General features: G+C 39.9%; 2 protein-coding genes across 4 annotated transcripts in view; both read right to left on the bottom strand.

Annotated features, from left to right (window-relative positions):
- pkp1b (plakophilin 1b) overlaps nucleotides 1-4,856 on the bottom strand; it is a 47,818-nt gene extending 42,962 nt beyond the window's left edge. For both annotated transcript variants that reach the window (XM_034165505.1, XM_034165514.1), the window contains exon 1: nucleotides 4,632-4,856. In XM_034165505.1, the coding sequence (XP_034021396.1) occupies nucleotides 4,632-4,821 (190 nt within the window). In that variant the 5' untranslated portion in view covers nucleotides 4,822-4,856. The remainder of the gene's footprint in view (nucleotides 1-4,631) is intronic.
- A 7,376-nt stretch (nucleotides 4,857-12,232) lies between these two features.
- The window catches only part of smpd2b (sphingomyelin phosphodiesterase 2b), a 40,824-nt gene continuing 33,593 nt past the window's right edge, over nucleotides 12,233-19,463 (bottom strand). For both annotated transcript variants that reach the window (XM_034165480.1, XM_034165486.1), the window contains 3 exons: nucleotides 19,287-19,391; nucleotides 18,914-19,088; nucleotides 12,233-12,827 (listed from right to left, as the gene is read on the bottom strand). In XM_034165480.1, the coding sequence (XP_034021371.1) occupies nucleotides 12,403-12,827; nucleotides 18,914-19,088; nucleotides 19,287-19,391 (705 nt within the window). In that variant the 3' untranslated portion in view covers nucleotides 12,233-12,402. The remainder of the gene's footprint in view (nucleotides 12,828-18,913; nucleotides 19,089-19,286; nucleotides 19,392-19,463) is intronic.

The raw sequence follows: 19,463 nt of genomic DNA, 5'->3' as shown, positions 1-19,463 counted from the left end.
TGGCAGAAAGTTCTGGAGGAAATCACTGAAGAAATTAACACATTGAAAATATGGTTTGACCGAAACAAACTGTCATTAAACTTAAATAAAACAGGGATGAAATGGAGGTGGAAGAGTCACTAGGTGTTCACAGGAAACACTTATTTATTTCTGTATTTATGTATGTTCATTGTTAGTTGCTTTTATATTTTATTTTCTGTTGTGTTTCTTTTCAGGTTCTTTTTGTCTCTTTCTCTGAAATTGTATATAATAATCATTAGATTATTAATATATAAACAAAAATAAATTTAAGAAATATTACAATTTGAAAACAAATGCACCCGAACGTGAAGACAGCTGGAACTGCTTCATGCTAACTTTTAACATTGAAAATGCCATAGACATGCTAACGCGTTAGCGTCGCTCCCGTTTTTAAGTTATAAAATACATCTATCAACTGTTTCAGAAGACCATAACAGGTCGGTTTAACATAGAAAAGGTAAATAATACTCACAGAAGTATGCTCTTTAGGGTTTTAGCGGGGGAAAATTAAGCGAAAGAAAGAATAAACAAAACAATAGGTCGAAGCATTGCTTCAATCTGCGAACCACTGCTTCGATCGGTTCAAAATCCATTCCTTTATCTTCATTGATCCATGTTTCTGATATAGCAATTATGTTAAATATTTTTTGAAATTGACTTAAATATTCTTTAATGTTGTTAAAGTTTGCATACAGACTTCTGCTGTTGAAATGGACTATTGATAATTTGTTATCCGTTTTAATGATCCGATTAAACTGTTCATCTGTATAATAGCAACAACTGTCATTAATATTTGAGAAGAAATTATTGTCCAGGTCTATATCGTGCTCCAAGTCCAGTACATTGTGGTCTGTGTATTTAAATGTTCTCAGTTCTACTTTTCCATGATCAGCAATCCTGTGAGTTATATCCTTCTTGTCTCCAGATGTAGATGATGTAGTAGATGAATAGGTTCCTCTGGTCTGTGTCATGATGTTGTGATGTGTTTGTGTCCTCATACCTTATTGGTCGTATTTGTCCAGTTCCTCGATGTTCCTGATTATCATAACCTTCACTTGTTCTGGTGTTCCGTTCAGTTTGATGAATGTTTTGCAGTTGGATGTCCATGTCTGTTGAATTTTTCCCTGCTTTTTTAAGAAACGAGCTTTCCTGGTGATGTCTGCGTTTCTTTTGGTCAGATGTTCATTGATGAATACGTTTGTTCCTTTGAGTTTCCGTCCCTGTTTTAACAATGCCATTTTATGTTTTCTGTTGACAAACCTCATAACTGCTCGCTTGTCTCCATCCTCTCTCCTGGGCAGGGGGTGGCACGCTTCAATGTTATTACAGTCCATTTGAATACCTTTAGATTGCAGGAAGTCAGCCACCTGTTGTTCCACTGAACTGGCCTCCTGCTCGCTGGCCTCCCCTCCGCTGTCTTCTGACACCGCCCGATCGAGGTTTAATATGAATTCCTGTAATAATAACGTCGTTCATCCTTGTGTACTGTTCCAACTCCACAACACGGTTCTCCAGGTGCACCAGACGCCGGTCTTTCTCGGCATTCTGGATCCGGAGAGCCTTCACTTCTTCCACCAGCTCCATAATGGATTTCTGCTGCATTTTAACAACAGAGATTTCCTCAGACAAAAAGTCCAGGGACTTCTTGATATCGTCTCCCTCCTCCGCCGTCAGTGCCTTCTTCAGACCCATGGTCAGATAACTCCGTACTGGTGCCTCGGTAAAGCCGCGCCGGTGGAACTGCGCTGGCGCCTCGGGCTTCAGGTGGAGCCGCGCCGGTGGATGTGCGCTGACACCTCAGCGCACATCCACCGGCGCTGAAGCCAAGAGTAACGAGGCTGTTTGTTTTAAAAATGTAAGGAATAGAAAGTACAGATATTTGTGTGAAAATGTAATGAGTAGAAGTCAGAAGTAGGCAGAAAAATAAGTAATGGAGTAAAGTGTAGATACCTAAAAAGTGTATTTAAGTACAGTAACGAAGTATTTGTACTTCGTTACTTGACACCTCTGAATATAATAGAATAAACTAAGGTCATTTATCACCACTGTTGCCACAGTTACTTTGAAAAAGTAATCCAATTACTGATTACTGATTACTCCTTGAAAAAGCAACTTAGTTACTTTACTGATTACTCAATTGTAAAAGTAACTAAGTTAGATTACTAGTTACTTTTTAGTTACTTTCTCCAGCTGCCGACAACAACCCTCTGCCACGTCAACATGACAATGATACTTGTTTTGCCAAAAGTCACTTTATAGTCACCCTTTCTTGACTTAAAATAAATACTTGTTTTATAAAAAGTAAAATAAAGACCTCTTTCTTGACCTCATATTTAACTGTTGACAGCACTGTAACAGTAAAACTTGCAATTTCTAACCCACATTGTTTATAAATGTAACTATTAAATTCTTTCTAACATTTTTCTAACATTTAAATTTTCTCGAAACATTTTACTTGTCAAAATTATTATTATAAGTAGTATTAGTACTTGTAGAAAAAAAAGGCTTAAAAACTGGACCTTTAATCTAGGGGTGTTGTGGGGGGGCACATCCCTGCCCCACGCCCCCATTCCATCTGGATTCGCCCCTGCTTTGGCGTTTGAGCACAAAGAATGGATAACATTTATTTATGCAGAAAACAGGACCAGATTTACAGGTAAGAAAGTTTTATTGTGTTTTCACATCATGTGCTCCTCAGAAAGAGAGTTTAGGTGCATTTGAGTGGAAAATAGTGTTAGTTGTTGACGCGTCGCGAAGGATCAGCTGTTTTTAGTGAGCAGATACGGAGTGGCTCAGCGCAGAATTCTAAATAAAGGAGAAAAAAAGCATAAAAATGTCTTTGTAAAGCTCAGTGCAGGTGTGCTGTTATCACAGCGCTTTAAGAGGTGAGGACGAGTCGTAGCTACTGCAGAAAAAAAACGCGGATGAAAAGCTCACAGCTCGCTTAAAGTGGGCAGTTCAGTCAAACCCCAACCTCCTGCCCACGGACCAAGTTTAATGCTGCTATCGAACCACAATGCAAAAATAATAGTAACACACAGTGACTTGGAGAAGTAACTTTAATCTGATTACTGATTTGGAAAGATTAACGCGTTAGATTACTCGTTACTAAAAAAAGTGGTTAGATTAGAGTAACGCGTTACTAAGTAACCCGTTACCAGCATCACTGTTTATCACAACACCAAAAAAAAGAAAAGAAAAAAGCATTATTGATTGCAGCCCTGCAGCAGTTACTGTCAAATTTCTCTGTGCTGAAACACTCATAAATCCCACACTGTAACAGTTAAATTGCTTTATGCACTTTAAGTCAATTTATGCAGGTTTTACCATTTTGCATCAACAGTAATAGTAACTGCTGCAGGGCTGCAATTAATAAGGCTTTTTTCTTTTTTTTCTTTTTTTTTTGGTGTTGGGGTCGCCACAGCAAATCCAAGGTGGATCTGCGTGTTGAATTGGCACAGGTTTTACGCCGGATGCCCGTCCTGACGCAACTCCACATGACATGGAGAAATGTGGCAGGGGTGGGATTTGAACCGGGAACCTTCTGCACCGAAACCAAGCGCATTAACCACTTGACCACCACTGTGATTAAATTAATAGGTGGTTCCAGCCCAAATGGAGCCATAACTGCTTCATTTTCCTGGGAAATGCCACTTTTTACTGCAATATAATAACTGAAATAAATCTATGAAAAATAATGATTAAACAATAATTAAAACAACTGCAGTGAGAAAATATCAATGACCACAATCCAGTAAGTGTATTATAGACATCTGATAAAAGAGAATAAAGTTAGCTGTAGCCCAAAAAGAAGATAAAATCAAAACGTGTTCTCTCTGTAAAAACTGATCAATTAAATAACTGCAACACACACGCACGCACACACACACACACACACACTGACCCATGTTCATTCAGGGACAAACAATATTCTACACAAACATAAAATTTAATCTGTACAAAAATTACAAAAAACTATCACACACTTTTCTAACATTAACAACAAATTATAATCTCCAAACAAACATTGTATCAAAATAATGATACATAAACACAACAACGTTGCGTTAAAAAAGAATAAATAAATAAAAAAACAAAACTGGGTAAAATTTGGCAAGAGTTGTGTTTGGAATTCCAGATTGGTTGAGTGTCGCCACACACACACACACACACACACACACACACACACACACACACACACACACACACACACACACACACAAATACAAATCTATTCATGTGCAATCAAGTGGAACAAACTTTAGAAAAAAAAAGCAATAAAATGTAATTGACTTGAGGATATTTGAACGCACGCACGCAAGAAAAATCAATATTACAGTTGTTGATGAGTATCTCTCTCTGTCACACACACACACACACACACACACATACATATATATATATATATATATGACATTGCATTGGAGTTACTGCACATTGGGGACTTTTACTGATACATATTTGCTGCAAGTTGGCCACGTCTACACTGCATAATTAAAAAAACATCATTTCATGGAAATTAACGTGTACTAAATATCGGTAATCAATAAACACCCTGCCGACATTATTGCGGCATGTTCCCTTAATAAGACGATAAATCAGCGTCTTACTGGTTGGCGGCACAGACGTGGACGCGCTCGTGTTGCTCAAACGTCTGGATTTGGTTCTCTTGATACTCTTCACTTGTTCCAGAACTCGTTCGATTCCGGATCGATAGTGATTGACGGACGGCAGCGCGAGCGACGTGTCGTCCACGTCACCCAGAGCCACGGCTGTTTTAAGTGGACGCACGCTGCCCATGTCGGCCGTCCGGACTCCGGAGCGCGTGTGCGGTCCGTCTGTCAGACCTGCAACAGGTGCGGCTCCAGGGGGCGTGGCCTCAGCGGGGCCACCTTTAACCGTGAGGCTGTCAATCAAAGTCCTGTTTTCAGCTATCGGTTTGTCTCGCTCCAGTTTCCATAGCAACCATAAACATTGTTCAGGGGGATCACGTGACCACGCCCACACCACTCCCACAACACCACCGTGCTGATTCGTCGAACATTCACCAGGAGTGAAGGATAGCGCCACCTACAGGCCAGCGATATAGTCTGTGTCAGCTGCGGTTAGTAAGTTTAATACTGTTAAAAATAAAATCCAAGAGTTGAAGGAAAATGCAAACTCACCTCAAAGTGGGAAAAAGATGGTCAATTCAGGTTACGTTCACATTATAAGTTAAAATGACCTGAACCGTTTGTGTTTGCGTGTCTCCAGATCTGAGGTTTGCCTTGATTATTTAAATTAATGTTTGTAAGTCGTCTGTACTCAGAGATCAGCTGCAATCAGAATTTCAGTCATCCAACCAATGGCCATGTTCACATTTTCAGATGAAGTGCTCAATATTCATATTTTCATATTTAGTGTTGTGCAGCCATGCTGCTTTGTGCACACATGATCCTGTCAGATCTCAAGAGATAAACCCTGATTTATTTATCAGACAGTTTCCCCTTGTAGAACTGGAGTTACATCAGGAAGGGCATCCAGCAAAACACACTTGTGACAACCCCAAGCAATTGGGTACAGCTGAGGGACTGGTGCGGGGGCAATGCATGTATGCATGACCATACTGGAATTCTACTCCTGCATGAGACTTAGGGAGGGTGCAAAGATGTTGTTCAAATCCAGAAATACTGTACAAATTTCAACATTTTAAAAGAAATAAAAGTATAATGTCCATCATAACCTAACTTTGAATCATTTAAGCGAAAGTAATTGCAAGATTACTTGGGAGCAGAGTCTCCTATTCCTTTTTTTTTTTTTAACCAAACTGGAATCACACAGTGCTTTTTTTGAACATGGTGGCCAGTTTCAGGAGCGTACAATGTTCCACATGTCCACATTTGCATACTACATACAAAACCTGCACGCATAGTGTTGTATAAAGTAGCTGAAAACCACACTTAAATAAAAGTACAGATACCCATTTAAAAAATGACTTTGGTAGAAGTTCAAGTCACTGATTTAAATGCTACTCAAGTAAAAGTCTTAATGTATCTAGTATTTATTGTACTTAAGTATGACACAGTAATGTACAACTAAATCTACTCAAGTACTGAAAGTACAAGTAAATGTTAATCAAAAACTGACTGATTTTTTTAAATAAAAGTTTATCTCGGCTTGTAAATGACTGGTATTAGTCAAAACGCTTCAGAAACAAGGTTTCAAAACCTAAACAAGAGTAGGCTACTCACTAGGTGTTCACAGCAAACAGTGATTTCTATATGTATTTATTTATTTTCATTGTTACATGGTTTTATCTTTTCTGTTGTGTTTTGTTTCATTAGGTTCTTTTTGTCTCTTTCTCTAAAATTGTATTGTAACATTATTAGTCTATTATTATTGACTATTATTGTCTATTATGTAGACTATTGTTGTTGCCATTAATATATGAATAAAAATACATTTAAAAATTACAATTTGACTCTTTTATGACAACGAACGCTGAGCCATTAATTATACAGAAAACAAATCAACACAAACATGCTGATGCAAACAGCTTAATGCTAACTTTAATACTGAAAACGGCATAGACATGCTAACACGTTAGCATCGGCCCTGTTTTTAAGTTATAAAATACATCTATCAACTGTTTCAGAAGACCATAACAGCTCGGTTTAACATAAAAATATTAAATATTACTCACATATACTCTTCAGGGTTTTAGCGGGAAAAATTAGGATAAAGCGAAAAAAAAAATGAATCCACGAATCGTAGATCGAAGCACTGCTTCGATTGGTTCAAGGTTCAAAGCAAAGCCGCGCTGCAGAAGTTGATTACAGACCCACTGCAGGTCTGTAATCAATGTAGAGAAATGATCATTTTCCTGACAAACAAGTGTGCAACTGCAAAAAAGCCTACCGGACATGCCTCATGACAAATCAGCCTGACTTCATTAGTCACTAGTTGTTTCTGGGTGAAAACACGACTTTTTTCATGTGTGTTGTTTTTTTTGTAATGAGTAATGGCATGGCACATAGAATATGTATCGGAGTAGAAGTATTCAATTAACATCGGAAATGTAGGGAAGTAAAAGTGAAAGCAAGCTGAATTAAAAAACTCGTACAAAGTCTCCCAAAACATAGTTAAGTACAGTAGTGAAGTATTTTTACTTTGTTACTATATAACACTGTGCACGCAACACATTGCATGCTGTGTGAGCAAGCACCCAAAAATGATTTCTCCTCCTCTCGGCTCTCAGATTTATGTCATTGTTTGATCTGGCTCATTTAATACAAATTTTTCATTTTTAAATTTGGGCTCACTTGCACGTTGTCGAATCTGAGCAATCACCATGCCTTCCCTCCCCCAAAAAAACCTTGAGTTTGACAAAATAGCTCAACCATGACACTTCAGCCTATAATGTTGACACTGCCAGAAGTCCTGCAATGATGGGGAAAAACTCTGACCTGACACTGTCATTGTACTGAGAACAGATACATCATAAATTAAATCACTCTAACTTGTAATGTAAATGTAACTTTTGTTTATTGACTTCAACAGACGTGACTGGATGCAGTTTTCCCCCCAATTGTCAAACAACTTGGGGGGCAGGGGTGCATTAGTGCTAATGGAATCTGATTAAATGTTTATAAAGTTTTACCACACCTATGGGTGCAGCTCACCCTCAGGGTGCTGAGGAGCAGCTGGCAGATCCAGCAAATTTGGCACAATTAGTAGGTTTGTCGCCTCTTCTTTAACTCCGCCCTCTGTGGGAGGTCTCTCAGACGGGGGGGCGGGCCTAATTATGAAACCTCTTCAGGCAGTTTGCCTATACTGCCATCTAGTGGTTAGTGTACACACGACTACCATTTGAACGTCAGTATTTGCAGAAAAAATAATTTCACTATAACTCCAACAACAGTAAACTCATGAGTTTAAACTCTTTATTGTTTTCATGCCATTACAGTTACTTGAAATCAACCAAATACATTTGAAATTCTGATTCTTAATGAAAGCAGCACTAAAAAAAATAAAATCCAACATAACTGAAAGTTACACCATCAGTCTCATAAGATGTAAATTATGCACCGATTTAAAGTGAAAACATGCAATTCTTAAAAAAGTAAAAAGTGCATCTTGTTAGTCAAATAAGTGCACAACTCACTAAAGATGTATTAAATAGATGAATATGTTAAAGTTAGCATTCCCGCTGCTATTCTTTGGACTACGGGATGCAATTCATCCCCTATCATAAAACAATGGTCACAATAAACGGGAGTGTCCGAAGCTGTGCTGACCACATTCAAGCAGTGCAGGATACAGTGCAGAAGTTAGAAATCTATATTCAAAAATAAAGTCTGACTCGTGCGTGTAGAGAAAACAGGGACTCGGCATGTATTTAAAGCACAACTTTTTAAAAGTTTTAGTCAAATTAAGACTGTTAGTAATTAACCCTCTGTTGACTGTTAACATTACTCACCTTTGACAACTCAAAAAGAAAGAAATCAGACAGCAAGCTGGTCAACATGCTGACAATTTTAAAACGTTGTGAAGAATAATTTAATGACTTTTTTTAGTGAACAGCGGACTGCTGTGTTCACACTGATTCATTTCTTAAAGCTGCTCTTACACCTGGTAGAGTGCTGCTGTTTTCATACCTCGACTTCCCGAGCTACAACTCCTCAGGTTACCTACGCAGGTACACCAACTGGCAAAGTCAGGGAAACAACCCCCCCAGAGCTCACTGGACTCCCTCAGCCATCTCCACCCTACCCACACCCACTATAACATGAGAAAGGTGCACCACGCACTCCAGCCTCAACTCCTGACATCTCAGAGTGATTCTTTATGTTCGGCGTGAAACCTGGATGCCGGCGGGTGGTACACGTGCACCTAGCCGAGCACGAGGTGGTTACGAGTAGAGCACAAGCGGTAAGATCCCACTGGCTAAGGTGAAGTTTCAGTTCCTTGAATGGCCGCTTGAGGCTGGCTCTAAAAATGAGCAGATTCCCACTGAAGTCCATGTTAAAATGTCCAACTTCAGAGGAGAACATATTTCCAGCCTGGTACCAAAAAAATTGTTTTGGTCTCTATAGATAGTTTCTTCCTCCACAACAACTGTACAAGGGGTGACGTTTTTCTAACTTCTTAGTTTAAGACGTTGCCAGCCTAATGTTCTGTATAATTGGGGGTGTCGGTGTCCGCTCGATGCTGTGGTGGCTGTGTGTCGTTTACAGTATTTTATTACAAACACCTGAAATATCGTTTGTTGTGTGGTGTAACATCCTATAGGATCATCTAAGAGTGAAATGCTCGTATTTAATAATGTATGCTAATGGCGGTAGCACAGCTATCGAGACCCTCATCAGTCAGGTCCCTTTAATGCATGATTACTGAGAAAATAAGCAGCTCATAACTTTTAATATCCACACCAAACCAAACTGTTAGGAGTACCACCACACAGTCCCAAAAAACATGATTTAATAAACACCTAAACCGAGGTTAGCCTGTTAGCTGAGCTGGTTTGAATGTTCAGGCTTCTTTTGTCCACAGTATGTCACCCACGCTCCACCTCTTTATCAATTTCAATCAATCACTTCAATCAATTTTATTTATATAGCGCCAAATCACAACAAACAGTTGCCCAAGGCGCTTTATATTGTAAGGCAAGGCCATACAATAATTACGTAAAAACCCCAACGGTCAAAACGACCCCCTGTGAGCAAGCACTTGGTGACAGTGGGAAGGAAAAACTCCCTTTTAACAGGAAGAAACCTCCAGCAGAACCAGGCTCAGGGAGGGGCAGTCTTCTGCTGGGACTGGTTGGGGCTGAGGGAGAGAACCAGGAAAAAGACATGCTGTGGAAGGGAGCAGAGATCAATCACTAATGATTAAATGCAGAGTGGTGCATACAGAGCAAAAAGAGAAAGAAACACTCAGTGCATCATGGGAACCCCCCAGCAGTCTAAGTCTATAGCAGCATAACTAAGGGATGGTTCAGGCTCACCTGATCCAGCCCTAACTATAAGCTTTAGCAAAAAGGAAAGTTTTAAGCCTAATCTTAAAAGTAGAGAGGGTGTCTGTCTCCCTGATCTGAATTGGGAGCTGGTTCCACAGGAGAGGAGCCTGAAAGCTGAAGGCTCTGCCTCCCATTCTACTCTTACAAACCCTAGGAACTACAAGTAAGCCTGCATTCTGAGAGCGAAGCGCTCTATTGGGGTGATATGGTACTATGAGGTCCCTAAGATAAGATGGGACCTGATTATTCAAAACCTTGTAAGTAAGAAGAAGAATTTGAAATTCTATTCTAGAATTAACAGGAAGCCAATGAAGAGAGGCCAATATGGGTGAGATATGCTCTCTCCTTCTAGTCCCCATCAGTACTCTAGCTGCAGCATTTTGAATTAACTGAAGGCTTTTCAGGGAACTTTTAGGACAACCTGATAATAATGAATTACAATAGTCCAGCCTAGAGGAAATAAATGCATGAATTAGTTTTTCAGCATCACTCTGAGACAAGACCTTTCTAATTTTAGAGATATTGCGTAAATGCAAAAAAGCAGTCCTACATATTTGTTTAATATTGGCTTTGAATGACATATCCTGACCAAAAATGACTCCAAGATTTCTCACAGTATTACTAGAGGTCATGGTAATGCCATCCAGAGTAAGGATCTGGTTAGACATCATGTTTCTAAGATTTGTGGGGCCAAGTACAATAACTTCAGTTTTATCTGAGTTTAAAAGCAGGAAATTAGAGGTCATCCATGTCTTTATGTCTGTAAGACAATCCTGCCGTTTAGCTAATTGGTGTGTGTCCTCTGGCTTCATGGATAGATAAAGCTGGGTATCATCTGCGTAACAATGAAAATTTAAGCAATGCTGTCTAATAATACTGCCTAAGGGAAGCATGTATAAAGTGAATAAAATTGGTCCTAGCACAGAACCTTGTGGAACTCCATAATTAACCTTAGTCTGTGAAGACGATTCCCCATTTACATGAACAAATTGTAATCTATTAGATAAATATGATTCAAACCACCGCAGCGCAGTGCCTTTAATACCTATGGCATGCTCTAATCTCTGTAATAAAATTTTATGGTCAACAGTATCAAAAGCAGCACTGAGGTCTAACAGAACAAGCACAGAGATGAGTCCACTGTCTGAGGCCATAAGAAGATCATTTGTAACCTTCACTAATGCTGTTTCTGTACTATGATGAATTCTAAAACCTGACTGAAACTCTTCAAATAGACCATTCCTCTGCAGATGATCAGTTAGCTGTTTTACAACTACCCTTTCAAGAATTTTTGAGAGAAAAGGAAGGTTGGAGATTGGCCTATAATTAGCTAAGATAGCTGGGTCAAGTGATGGCTTTTTAAGTAATGGTTTAATTACTGCCACCTTAAAAGCCTGTGGTACATAGCCAACTAATAAAGATAGATTGATCATATTTAAGATCGAAGCATTAAATAATGGTAGGGCTTCCTTGAGCAGCCTGGTAGGAATGGGGTGTAATAAACATGTTGATGGTTTGGAGAAAGTAACTAATGAAAATAACTCAGACAGAACAATCGGAGAGAAAGAGTCTAACCAAATACCGGCATCACTGAAAGCAGCCAAAGATAACGATACATCTTTGGGATGGTTATGAGTAATTCTTTCTCTAGTAGTTCAAATTTTATTAGCAAAGAAAAGCATTTATGTGTATGTCATGACATAGTCAAAGCCAGCGCTGCTGCCAACATGGCAACGCCCAGATATGGGCTTCATACTGCCAGTTCGGTCTCTGCAGAAAACCTGTGGGTGACATCACGCAGGCTTTGTCCAGTAAATATACAGTCTACAGTATAGTGCAGCAGAGCAACGCCAAGAAAACTAGGCAACAAAATCAGCAAGATGTAAGAGTTGAATAAGATCATTTCTGACAAACTAATTATCAAAGGTGAGTAGAGAGCTGAGGATTGGTTGTTAACGTCTTAATATCACTGGTTGTTAAAAAAAAAAAAAAAAAGGTTTTCCTTTAAATATCATTCTGCGCAGTCTGAACTCTTATCTGGACATTCCTCATCACAAATGTTGAACTTAAGAAAGAAAAAGCAGAATATTAAAAAGAAAAACTACATGGTCCCAATGAATCTACAGGAATGAAGTTTTCTACAGCAGGTGGGTTATAGACGAACACTGGCATAGCTGCATAGAGGCTCACCTAGCAAAACGCTACAGTATATAAAAAAAGTATATGTATATATAAAAAGTTTCAGGTGTCCTGCACTACTTTCTAAATCTCTTTCCAATTGTGGGTTCATGCCTTCATTTTACAGTACGAATCCTAATCTCAGCAGTAAGAAACACATTCGGAGGTGCGTGGCTGGAGAAGAAGGAGCCGTGTTGGATGAGGAGCTATTCCCCCGGGGCAAAGGCTCCGGGCTCCTCGCCCTCGGGCTGCTTTTGCTCGGTGTCTTGCAGCTGAAGTGGAGGAAAACCGCGCAGCTTCTCCTGCAGACTGCCCACAGCCAACCTCATCTGGTCTTCAGCACCTTGAAGGGATTTTACCTCCATGGTGCAGAACATGTACAGCAGAGACGTTGTCAGCAGGATGGCAAAGCAGAGTGCAGCCAGCAGATAGAAGGAGGTTCGGGGGAAAGGTTGTTCTGTTCCCAGAGCCAGCCAGGGCATGGCAGCGATGGCCAGCTCCAGAAACAGCAGTGCCAGCCCCATGGCTCCGGTGCGTTTGGCTGTGTAGCGCATCCTCTCAGCGCAATGCAAGCCCACTTTGACTTCTGTGCGGGCCTCCGTCATAATGTCCACCAACACGGCCACTTTGCCTGAAGACGAGACCGATTTGAAAGAAATGGCAACTACTGGAAGAGCAGAAAGGTGAACCACAATACAAGCAGCATCAGTATATTCAACACGAGCCTGCGTTTGACACTTGAAACAGAAAACCGTCAGTAGGTTGACACTCACGCTGGAACAATGGCTGATTTGTTCACTGGCTAAGCAGGTTTTTGGTATCACTTAATCAACGCTTAGCCACACAAAAACTGTATGGTGGACATACCAGGGTGACAGTTATACCCAGGTAGGTGTCAACGAAAGAATGCAAAGTGGCAACATTTAATAACAGCAGTGGTAGAGTGACCATAGTTTGAATCCCGAAAAACCAGGACCCTCAGGCTGGCAAAGATGCCTTATAATTTCAATACATTTAAAATATGCTACCTCCATAATGAAAATTGTTATATTACAAAATGCTATGTATATCCAAAGACACAAATTCAGACAGGTTTCTTGGAGAAGCCAGGACACGTCCAGCAAAAACAGGATGTTTGGTCACCCTAAGCAGTGTGGAAAAAAAAAAGTTTCTCCTCACTGATGAAATGTGGAGTTGCTTTGGCGCATTACTCTCGGCTTTTATATAGGAGTTTGTGCTACGTTAGCAAATTAGCTTGGCTCGTCGTTACCATGGAGGAGTAACAAGTGTGAGAAGTTCAACCCACTCTGCCAACATTAAAAACCAAGTGTTTCAGCACACTTTGGATTCTACAATTAGACGGAACTTGATATGACCAACTCTACAGTGCATCCAGAAAGAATTCACAGCACTTCACTTTTTCTGTATTCTGTTATGTTACAGCCTTATTCCAAATTAATTTTTTCCTTCAAAATTCTACTCACAACACCCCATAATGACAACATGAGAAAAAGTTTTTTGAAAGTTCTGCAAATTTATATATATATATATATATATATATATATATATATATATATATATATATATATATATATATATATATAAACAAAAAAAACTAAGAAAACACAGGTCCATAAGTATTCACACCGTTTGCTCAATACTTTGATGATGCACCTTTGGCAGCAATTACAGCCTCAAGTCTTCTTGAATATGATGCCACAAGCTTGGTGCACCTATCTTTGGTCAGTTTGGTTCATTCCTCTTTGCAGCTCCTCTCAAGTTACATCAGGTTGGATGGGGAGCGTCTGTGCACAGCCATTATTAGATTTCTCCAGAGATGTTGAATCAGATTCAGGTCTGAGCTCTGGCTGGGCCGCTCAAGGACATTCACAGAGTTGTCCTGAAGCCACTCCTTTGATATCTTGACTGTGTGTTTAGGGTCATTGTCCTGCTGAAAGATGAACCGTCGCTCCAGTCTAAGGTCAAGAGCGCTCTGGAGCAGGTTTTCATCCAGGATGTCTCTGTACATTGCTGCATTCATCTTTCCCTCAATCCTGACACAGGATGGGTATTGATAAGATGTTATCGATATCAATACCATTATCGATCTGAATCCTTATCGATTCCCTTATGGATACCTCCTGTGAATTTTCTGTGTACTAAAAGTAGGCTTTACAGGTTTTCTATCTCAACAACATTTTATTGATCCTACTGGATCCTTGATCTGTGGAGATAAATAGAAATAAAATCTGTAGTTTTTGTCAAAAGCATCTACTTTCAGACATTCTGGCATTAATGTTTCTCCGTACCTCTGAGCTGAGCTCAGCCGGCTGCTGCACGTCAGTGCAGGACATCTCATTTTGGGAGGAAAAAATGTTTTGATCGATTGCAGTTTATTGTTTGTATTACAACATTTGGGAAGAGGTGTGATTTAATTTAAACGGTGATTCGCTTTGAAGTTATTAATTCCAACTGGACTCTGAAACAGTAGAGAGCCACACAGCGGTTGGAATGGTACAAACGAAATGGAGGACAAGTCTCTTTCTTTCTCGCAACAAAGTCCCAGTTAGTGACTTTAATCTGCACAAAAGTGACTCATGATTGACATATTTTAATGGCTTTCAGAGGGGTTTAGAAGCGGAGTTTCCGCTTCAGCAGAGCATTGAAGCAAAGAACCAATGAAGCAATGGGTTGGAGCACTGTTTCACTGGTTCAAGCTTCAAAGCAGAGGCGCGTTGCAGAAACGATTGATTACAGATCCGCTGTAGGGTCTGTAATCAATGTAGAGAAATTATTATTTTCCCGACAAACACCCCCAAAAACAACAGCCGCTCTGAAGGACCGATAAGGGAATCGTTAAGCATAAAGGTTATCAATGTCAGTGGATCGAATAATTTCTTAACGATACCCGAAAAGAACCGGTTCCCGATACCCATCTCCAATCCTGACTAGTCTCCCAGTTCCTGCCACTGAAAAACATCCCCACAGCATGATGCTGCCACCACCATGCTTCACTGTAGGGATGGTGCCTGGTTTCCTCCAAACATGATGTCCAGCATTCATGCCAAAGAGTTCAATCTTTGTCTCATCAGATCAGAGAATTTTGTTTCTCCTGGTCTGAGAGTCCTACAGGTGTCTTTTGGCAAACTCCAGGTGGGCTGCCATGTGCGTTTTACTAAGGAGTGGCTTCTATCTGGTCACTCTACCATACAGGCCTGACTGTTGGATTGCGGCAGAGATGGTTGTCCTTCTGGAAGGTTCTCCTCTCTCTACAGAGGAATGGTGGAGCTCTGACAGAGCGACCATCAGATTCTTGGTCATCTTGGTCACCTCTCTGACTAAGGCCCTTCTCCCCCGACTGCTCAATTTAAACAGGCAGCCAGCTCTAGGAAGAGTCCTGGTGGATCCAAACTTCTTCCATTTACAGATGATGGAAGCCACTGTGCTCATTGGGACCTTCAAAGCAGCAGAAATGTTTCTGTACCCTTCCCCATATTTGTGTCTCAAGACAATCCTGTCTCTGAGGTCTACAGACAATTCCTTTGACTTCATGCTTGGTTTGTGCTCTGACTGTCAACTGTGAGACCTTATACAACCCCTGGTAAAAATGATGGAATCACTGGCCTCGCAGGATGATCATTCAGTTGTTTAATTTTGTAGAAAAAAAGCAGATCACAGACATGACAAAACTAAAGTCATTTCAAATGGCAACTTTCTGGCTTTAAGAAACACTATAAGAAATCAGGAAAAAAATTGTGGCAGTCAGTAACGGTTACTTTTTTAGACCAAGCAGAGGGAAAAAAACATGGACTCACTCAATTCTGAGGAAAAAATTATGGAATCATGAAAAACAAAAGAACACTCCAACACATCACTAGTATTTTGTTGCACCACCTCTGGCTTTTATAACAGCTTGCAGTCTCTGAGGCATGGACTTAATGAGTGACAAACAGTACTCTTCATCAATCTGGCTCCAACTTTCTCTGATTGCTGTTGGCAGATCAGCTTTGCAGGTTGGAGCCTTGTCATGGACCATTTTCTTCAACTTCCACCAAAGACCTTCAATTGGATTAAGATCCGGATTATTTGCAGGCCATGACATTGACCCTATGTGTCTTTTTGCAAGGAATGTTTTCACAGTTTTTGCTCTATGGCAAGATGCATTATCATCTTGAAAAATGATTTCATCATCCCCAAACATCCTTTCAATTGATGGGATAAGAAAAGTTTCATCCAGTCATCCACAGTCCACGATTGCTTTTCCTTAGCCCATTGTAACCTTGTTTTTTTCTGTTTAGGTGTTAATGATGGCTTTCGTTTAGCTTTTCTGTATGTAAATCCCATCTCCTTTAGGCGGTTTCTTACAGTTCGGCCACAGACGCTGACTCCAGTTTCCTCCCATTCGTTCCTCATTTGTTTTGTTGTGCATTTTCGATTTTTGAGACATATTGCTTTAAGTTTTCTGTCTTGACGCTTTGATGTCTTCCTTGGTCTACCAGTATGTTTGCCTTTAGCAACCTTCCCATGTTGTTTGTATTTGGTCCAGAGTTTAGACACAACTGACTGTGAACAACCAACATCTTTTGCAACATTGCGTGATGATTTACCCTCTTTTAAGAGTTTGATAATCCTCTCCTTTGTTTCAATTGATATCTCTCATGTTGGAGCCATGATTCATGTCAGTCCACTTGGTGCAACAGCTCTCCAAGGTGTGATCACTCCTTTTTAGATGCAGACTAACGAGCAGATCTGATTTGATGCAGGTGTTAGTTTTGGGGATGAAAATTTACAGGGTGATGCCACAATTTTTTTTCCTGATTTCTTATAGTGTTTCTTAAAGCCAGATAGTTGTCATTTAAAATGACTTTAGTTTTGTGTCATGTCTGTGATCTGCTTTTTTTCTACAAAATTAAACAACTGAATGAACATCCTCCGAGGCCGGTGATTCCATAATTTTTGCCAGGGGTTGTATGTAGACAGGTGTGTGTCTTTCCAAATCATGTCCAATCAACTGAATTTACCCCAAGTGCACTGCAATTAAGCTGAGAAACAGGAGGCACCTGAGCTTCATGAGAAAGGCTGTGAATACTTTTGTACATGTAATTTCTTAGTGTTTTTTATTACTATTTAAAATTTTTAATAAATTTGCAAAAATAGCAGCCGGTCTGCTCTGTGTCAGTCTGATCCCGTCAGATCTCAGAAGCTAAGCAGTGCGGGACCTGGTTAGTACTTGGATGGAAGACCTCTTCGGAACATCAGCGGTTGTGTGCATTTCTCCAGGTAAAACTGAAGTTGTGTCGGGAAGGGCATCCGGCGTAAAACTTGTGCCAAATACCAATGTGGATCTGACTGCATCTGCTGTGGCGACCCCGAACACAGAACGGGAGCAGCCAAATGGACAACAACAACAATAAATGAGCAAAAATATCAGAAAAAAAAAAAAAACATTTTTCACATTGTCATTATGGGGTACTATGTGTAGAATTTTCGGGAAATAATTAATTTAATCCATTTTGGAATAAGGCTGTAAGATAAAAAAAGTGGAAAAAGTGAAGTGCTGTGAATGCTTTCCAGGTGCACCGTATATGCAAGCTGTGCAAAATGAAGGTCAAGCATTTTGGAAACACAACAAAAAAAAGAAGTGGAGGAGTTGCAGCTGGCACCCAGCACACACTGCATAACTTTAACAAACTGACAGTCAGTTCCAAAAGTTGAAAAAAAAAAAAATAAACCTAAACTAAATCCATTGTCTGCTTCAGTTCAAAAGACCTACAGCATCATGGAAAATGAAGGCTTCAGGTTTATGATGCAGACAACTGAGCCAAGCAATGTCATACCTTTCTTAGTGCACTGCAACACAGTTGACTAGATACTGAATTTAGCAGCTGCATGTACTGAATTGCTTTAGATTCAAAAATCATTTTGAATCGACAATCTATTTTGAGTCGAATCGTGACCCCATGAATCGGAATCGACTCAAATCATGAGATACTGAAAGATTCACAGCCCTATATAATAATGCTCCAATCACATTGAAAAGTACATCAAGCTATTTGTCTGATCATAAAGATTCCAAAAAGGTAGAGTTTGGACGATTTATGACTCAATGTTTTGAAGTTACGGTGCAAACAGAAGCAAAAATTGTAATATATGTCAATTTCCATTTGTACTGGGGTCAAATGTTAAAATTGCCCCAGTTTTTTTTATAGTGTGATCCAAATTACTGGCTGTCATAAAAGGATTAATAAATGGACAGGTTCTGACTGTGTCGAATGCTTGGACTCCAAAGTTCTGGTAAAACCAGGCTGACTTGAAAATACTGAGCAAACGTAACAACAATGAAAAGGAACAGGTTGTTCAGTGTTGCATATACTGCTAACTTTGGTGTTTCACACTGACGCTACAACTTTAACAGTAAAGATTTTACTCAACATGTGCTGGTGGTTTGGCTGAGCTCATCAATGCATTCTTTCTTTCATTCTGCTGCCTTGCTGAAGTGTTTGTTTGGGTTTTTGTGTCTAAAGAAGAGTTGCATCACTGTGACACTGATGACAGTAAACAGCAAAAGGTTCTAAACACAACACTTGAGATCAATTCTCAATCTTTTCTTTCCCGACATAAATGTAATTAATACTGGGCACTTTGAGCTCAGATTCATAACTATGTAGTATTTGCTAAAATTAAAATTGTCTCAAATACTTGTGGACTAAAACGTACCTGCAGCTGTGGCGTCCTTATCCTCTGATTTCTTGTCAAGTCTGACAGCAGAACACAGTTGGAGCCTCAGCTCAGCAGACAGGGCCTCATGGTCAGAATAGGGGAACGGCTGGTCAGGGACTGAGCCTTTGGTGGTGGACATGGATTCACAGCTAATGTCCACTTTACCTGATCCCTTGGGAAGGAATATTTCATTTGTACATGAAAATGTGATTCCAATTACCACACCGTCTATAATTTATTTGTCTGACGTGCACAGTTGGCATTTAAAATAAGAACAAGACAGTATGTCCTTACAATCAGCTGGGGATGAAGGAATAAAAAAAAAAAAAACCCCAGCAGGCAGGAGGACATTTAGAGGACTTTTACCCACCTTGAAGAGAATGTAGTCAATTCGGATTCCCTTCTTGAAGGGAACAATCTCCTTGTCATTGGTGAAAGGGTTTTCTGCTATAAGGGTCATACCGCCTTCATATCCCTAAAAGAAGAAAAAAATAATCAAATTGAAGAATTAAAAAGTATCTTTTTCACACTATCACTCTATTTTATT

The sequence above is a fragment of the Thalassophryne amazonica genome, chromosome 3 (genome assembly GCF_902500255.1).
Source record: "Thalassophryne amazonica chromosome 3, fThaAma1.1, whole genome shotgun sequence".
In the NCBI taxonomy this organism is placed as follows: Eukaryota; Metazoa; Chordata; class Actinopteri; order Batrachoidiformes; family Batrachoididae; genus Thalassophryne; species Thalassophryne amazonica.
Note: the sequence above shows the minus strand (reverse complement) of the source record. Positions and strands in the feature narration are given on the sequence as shown.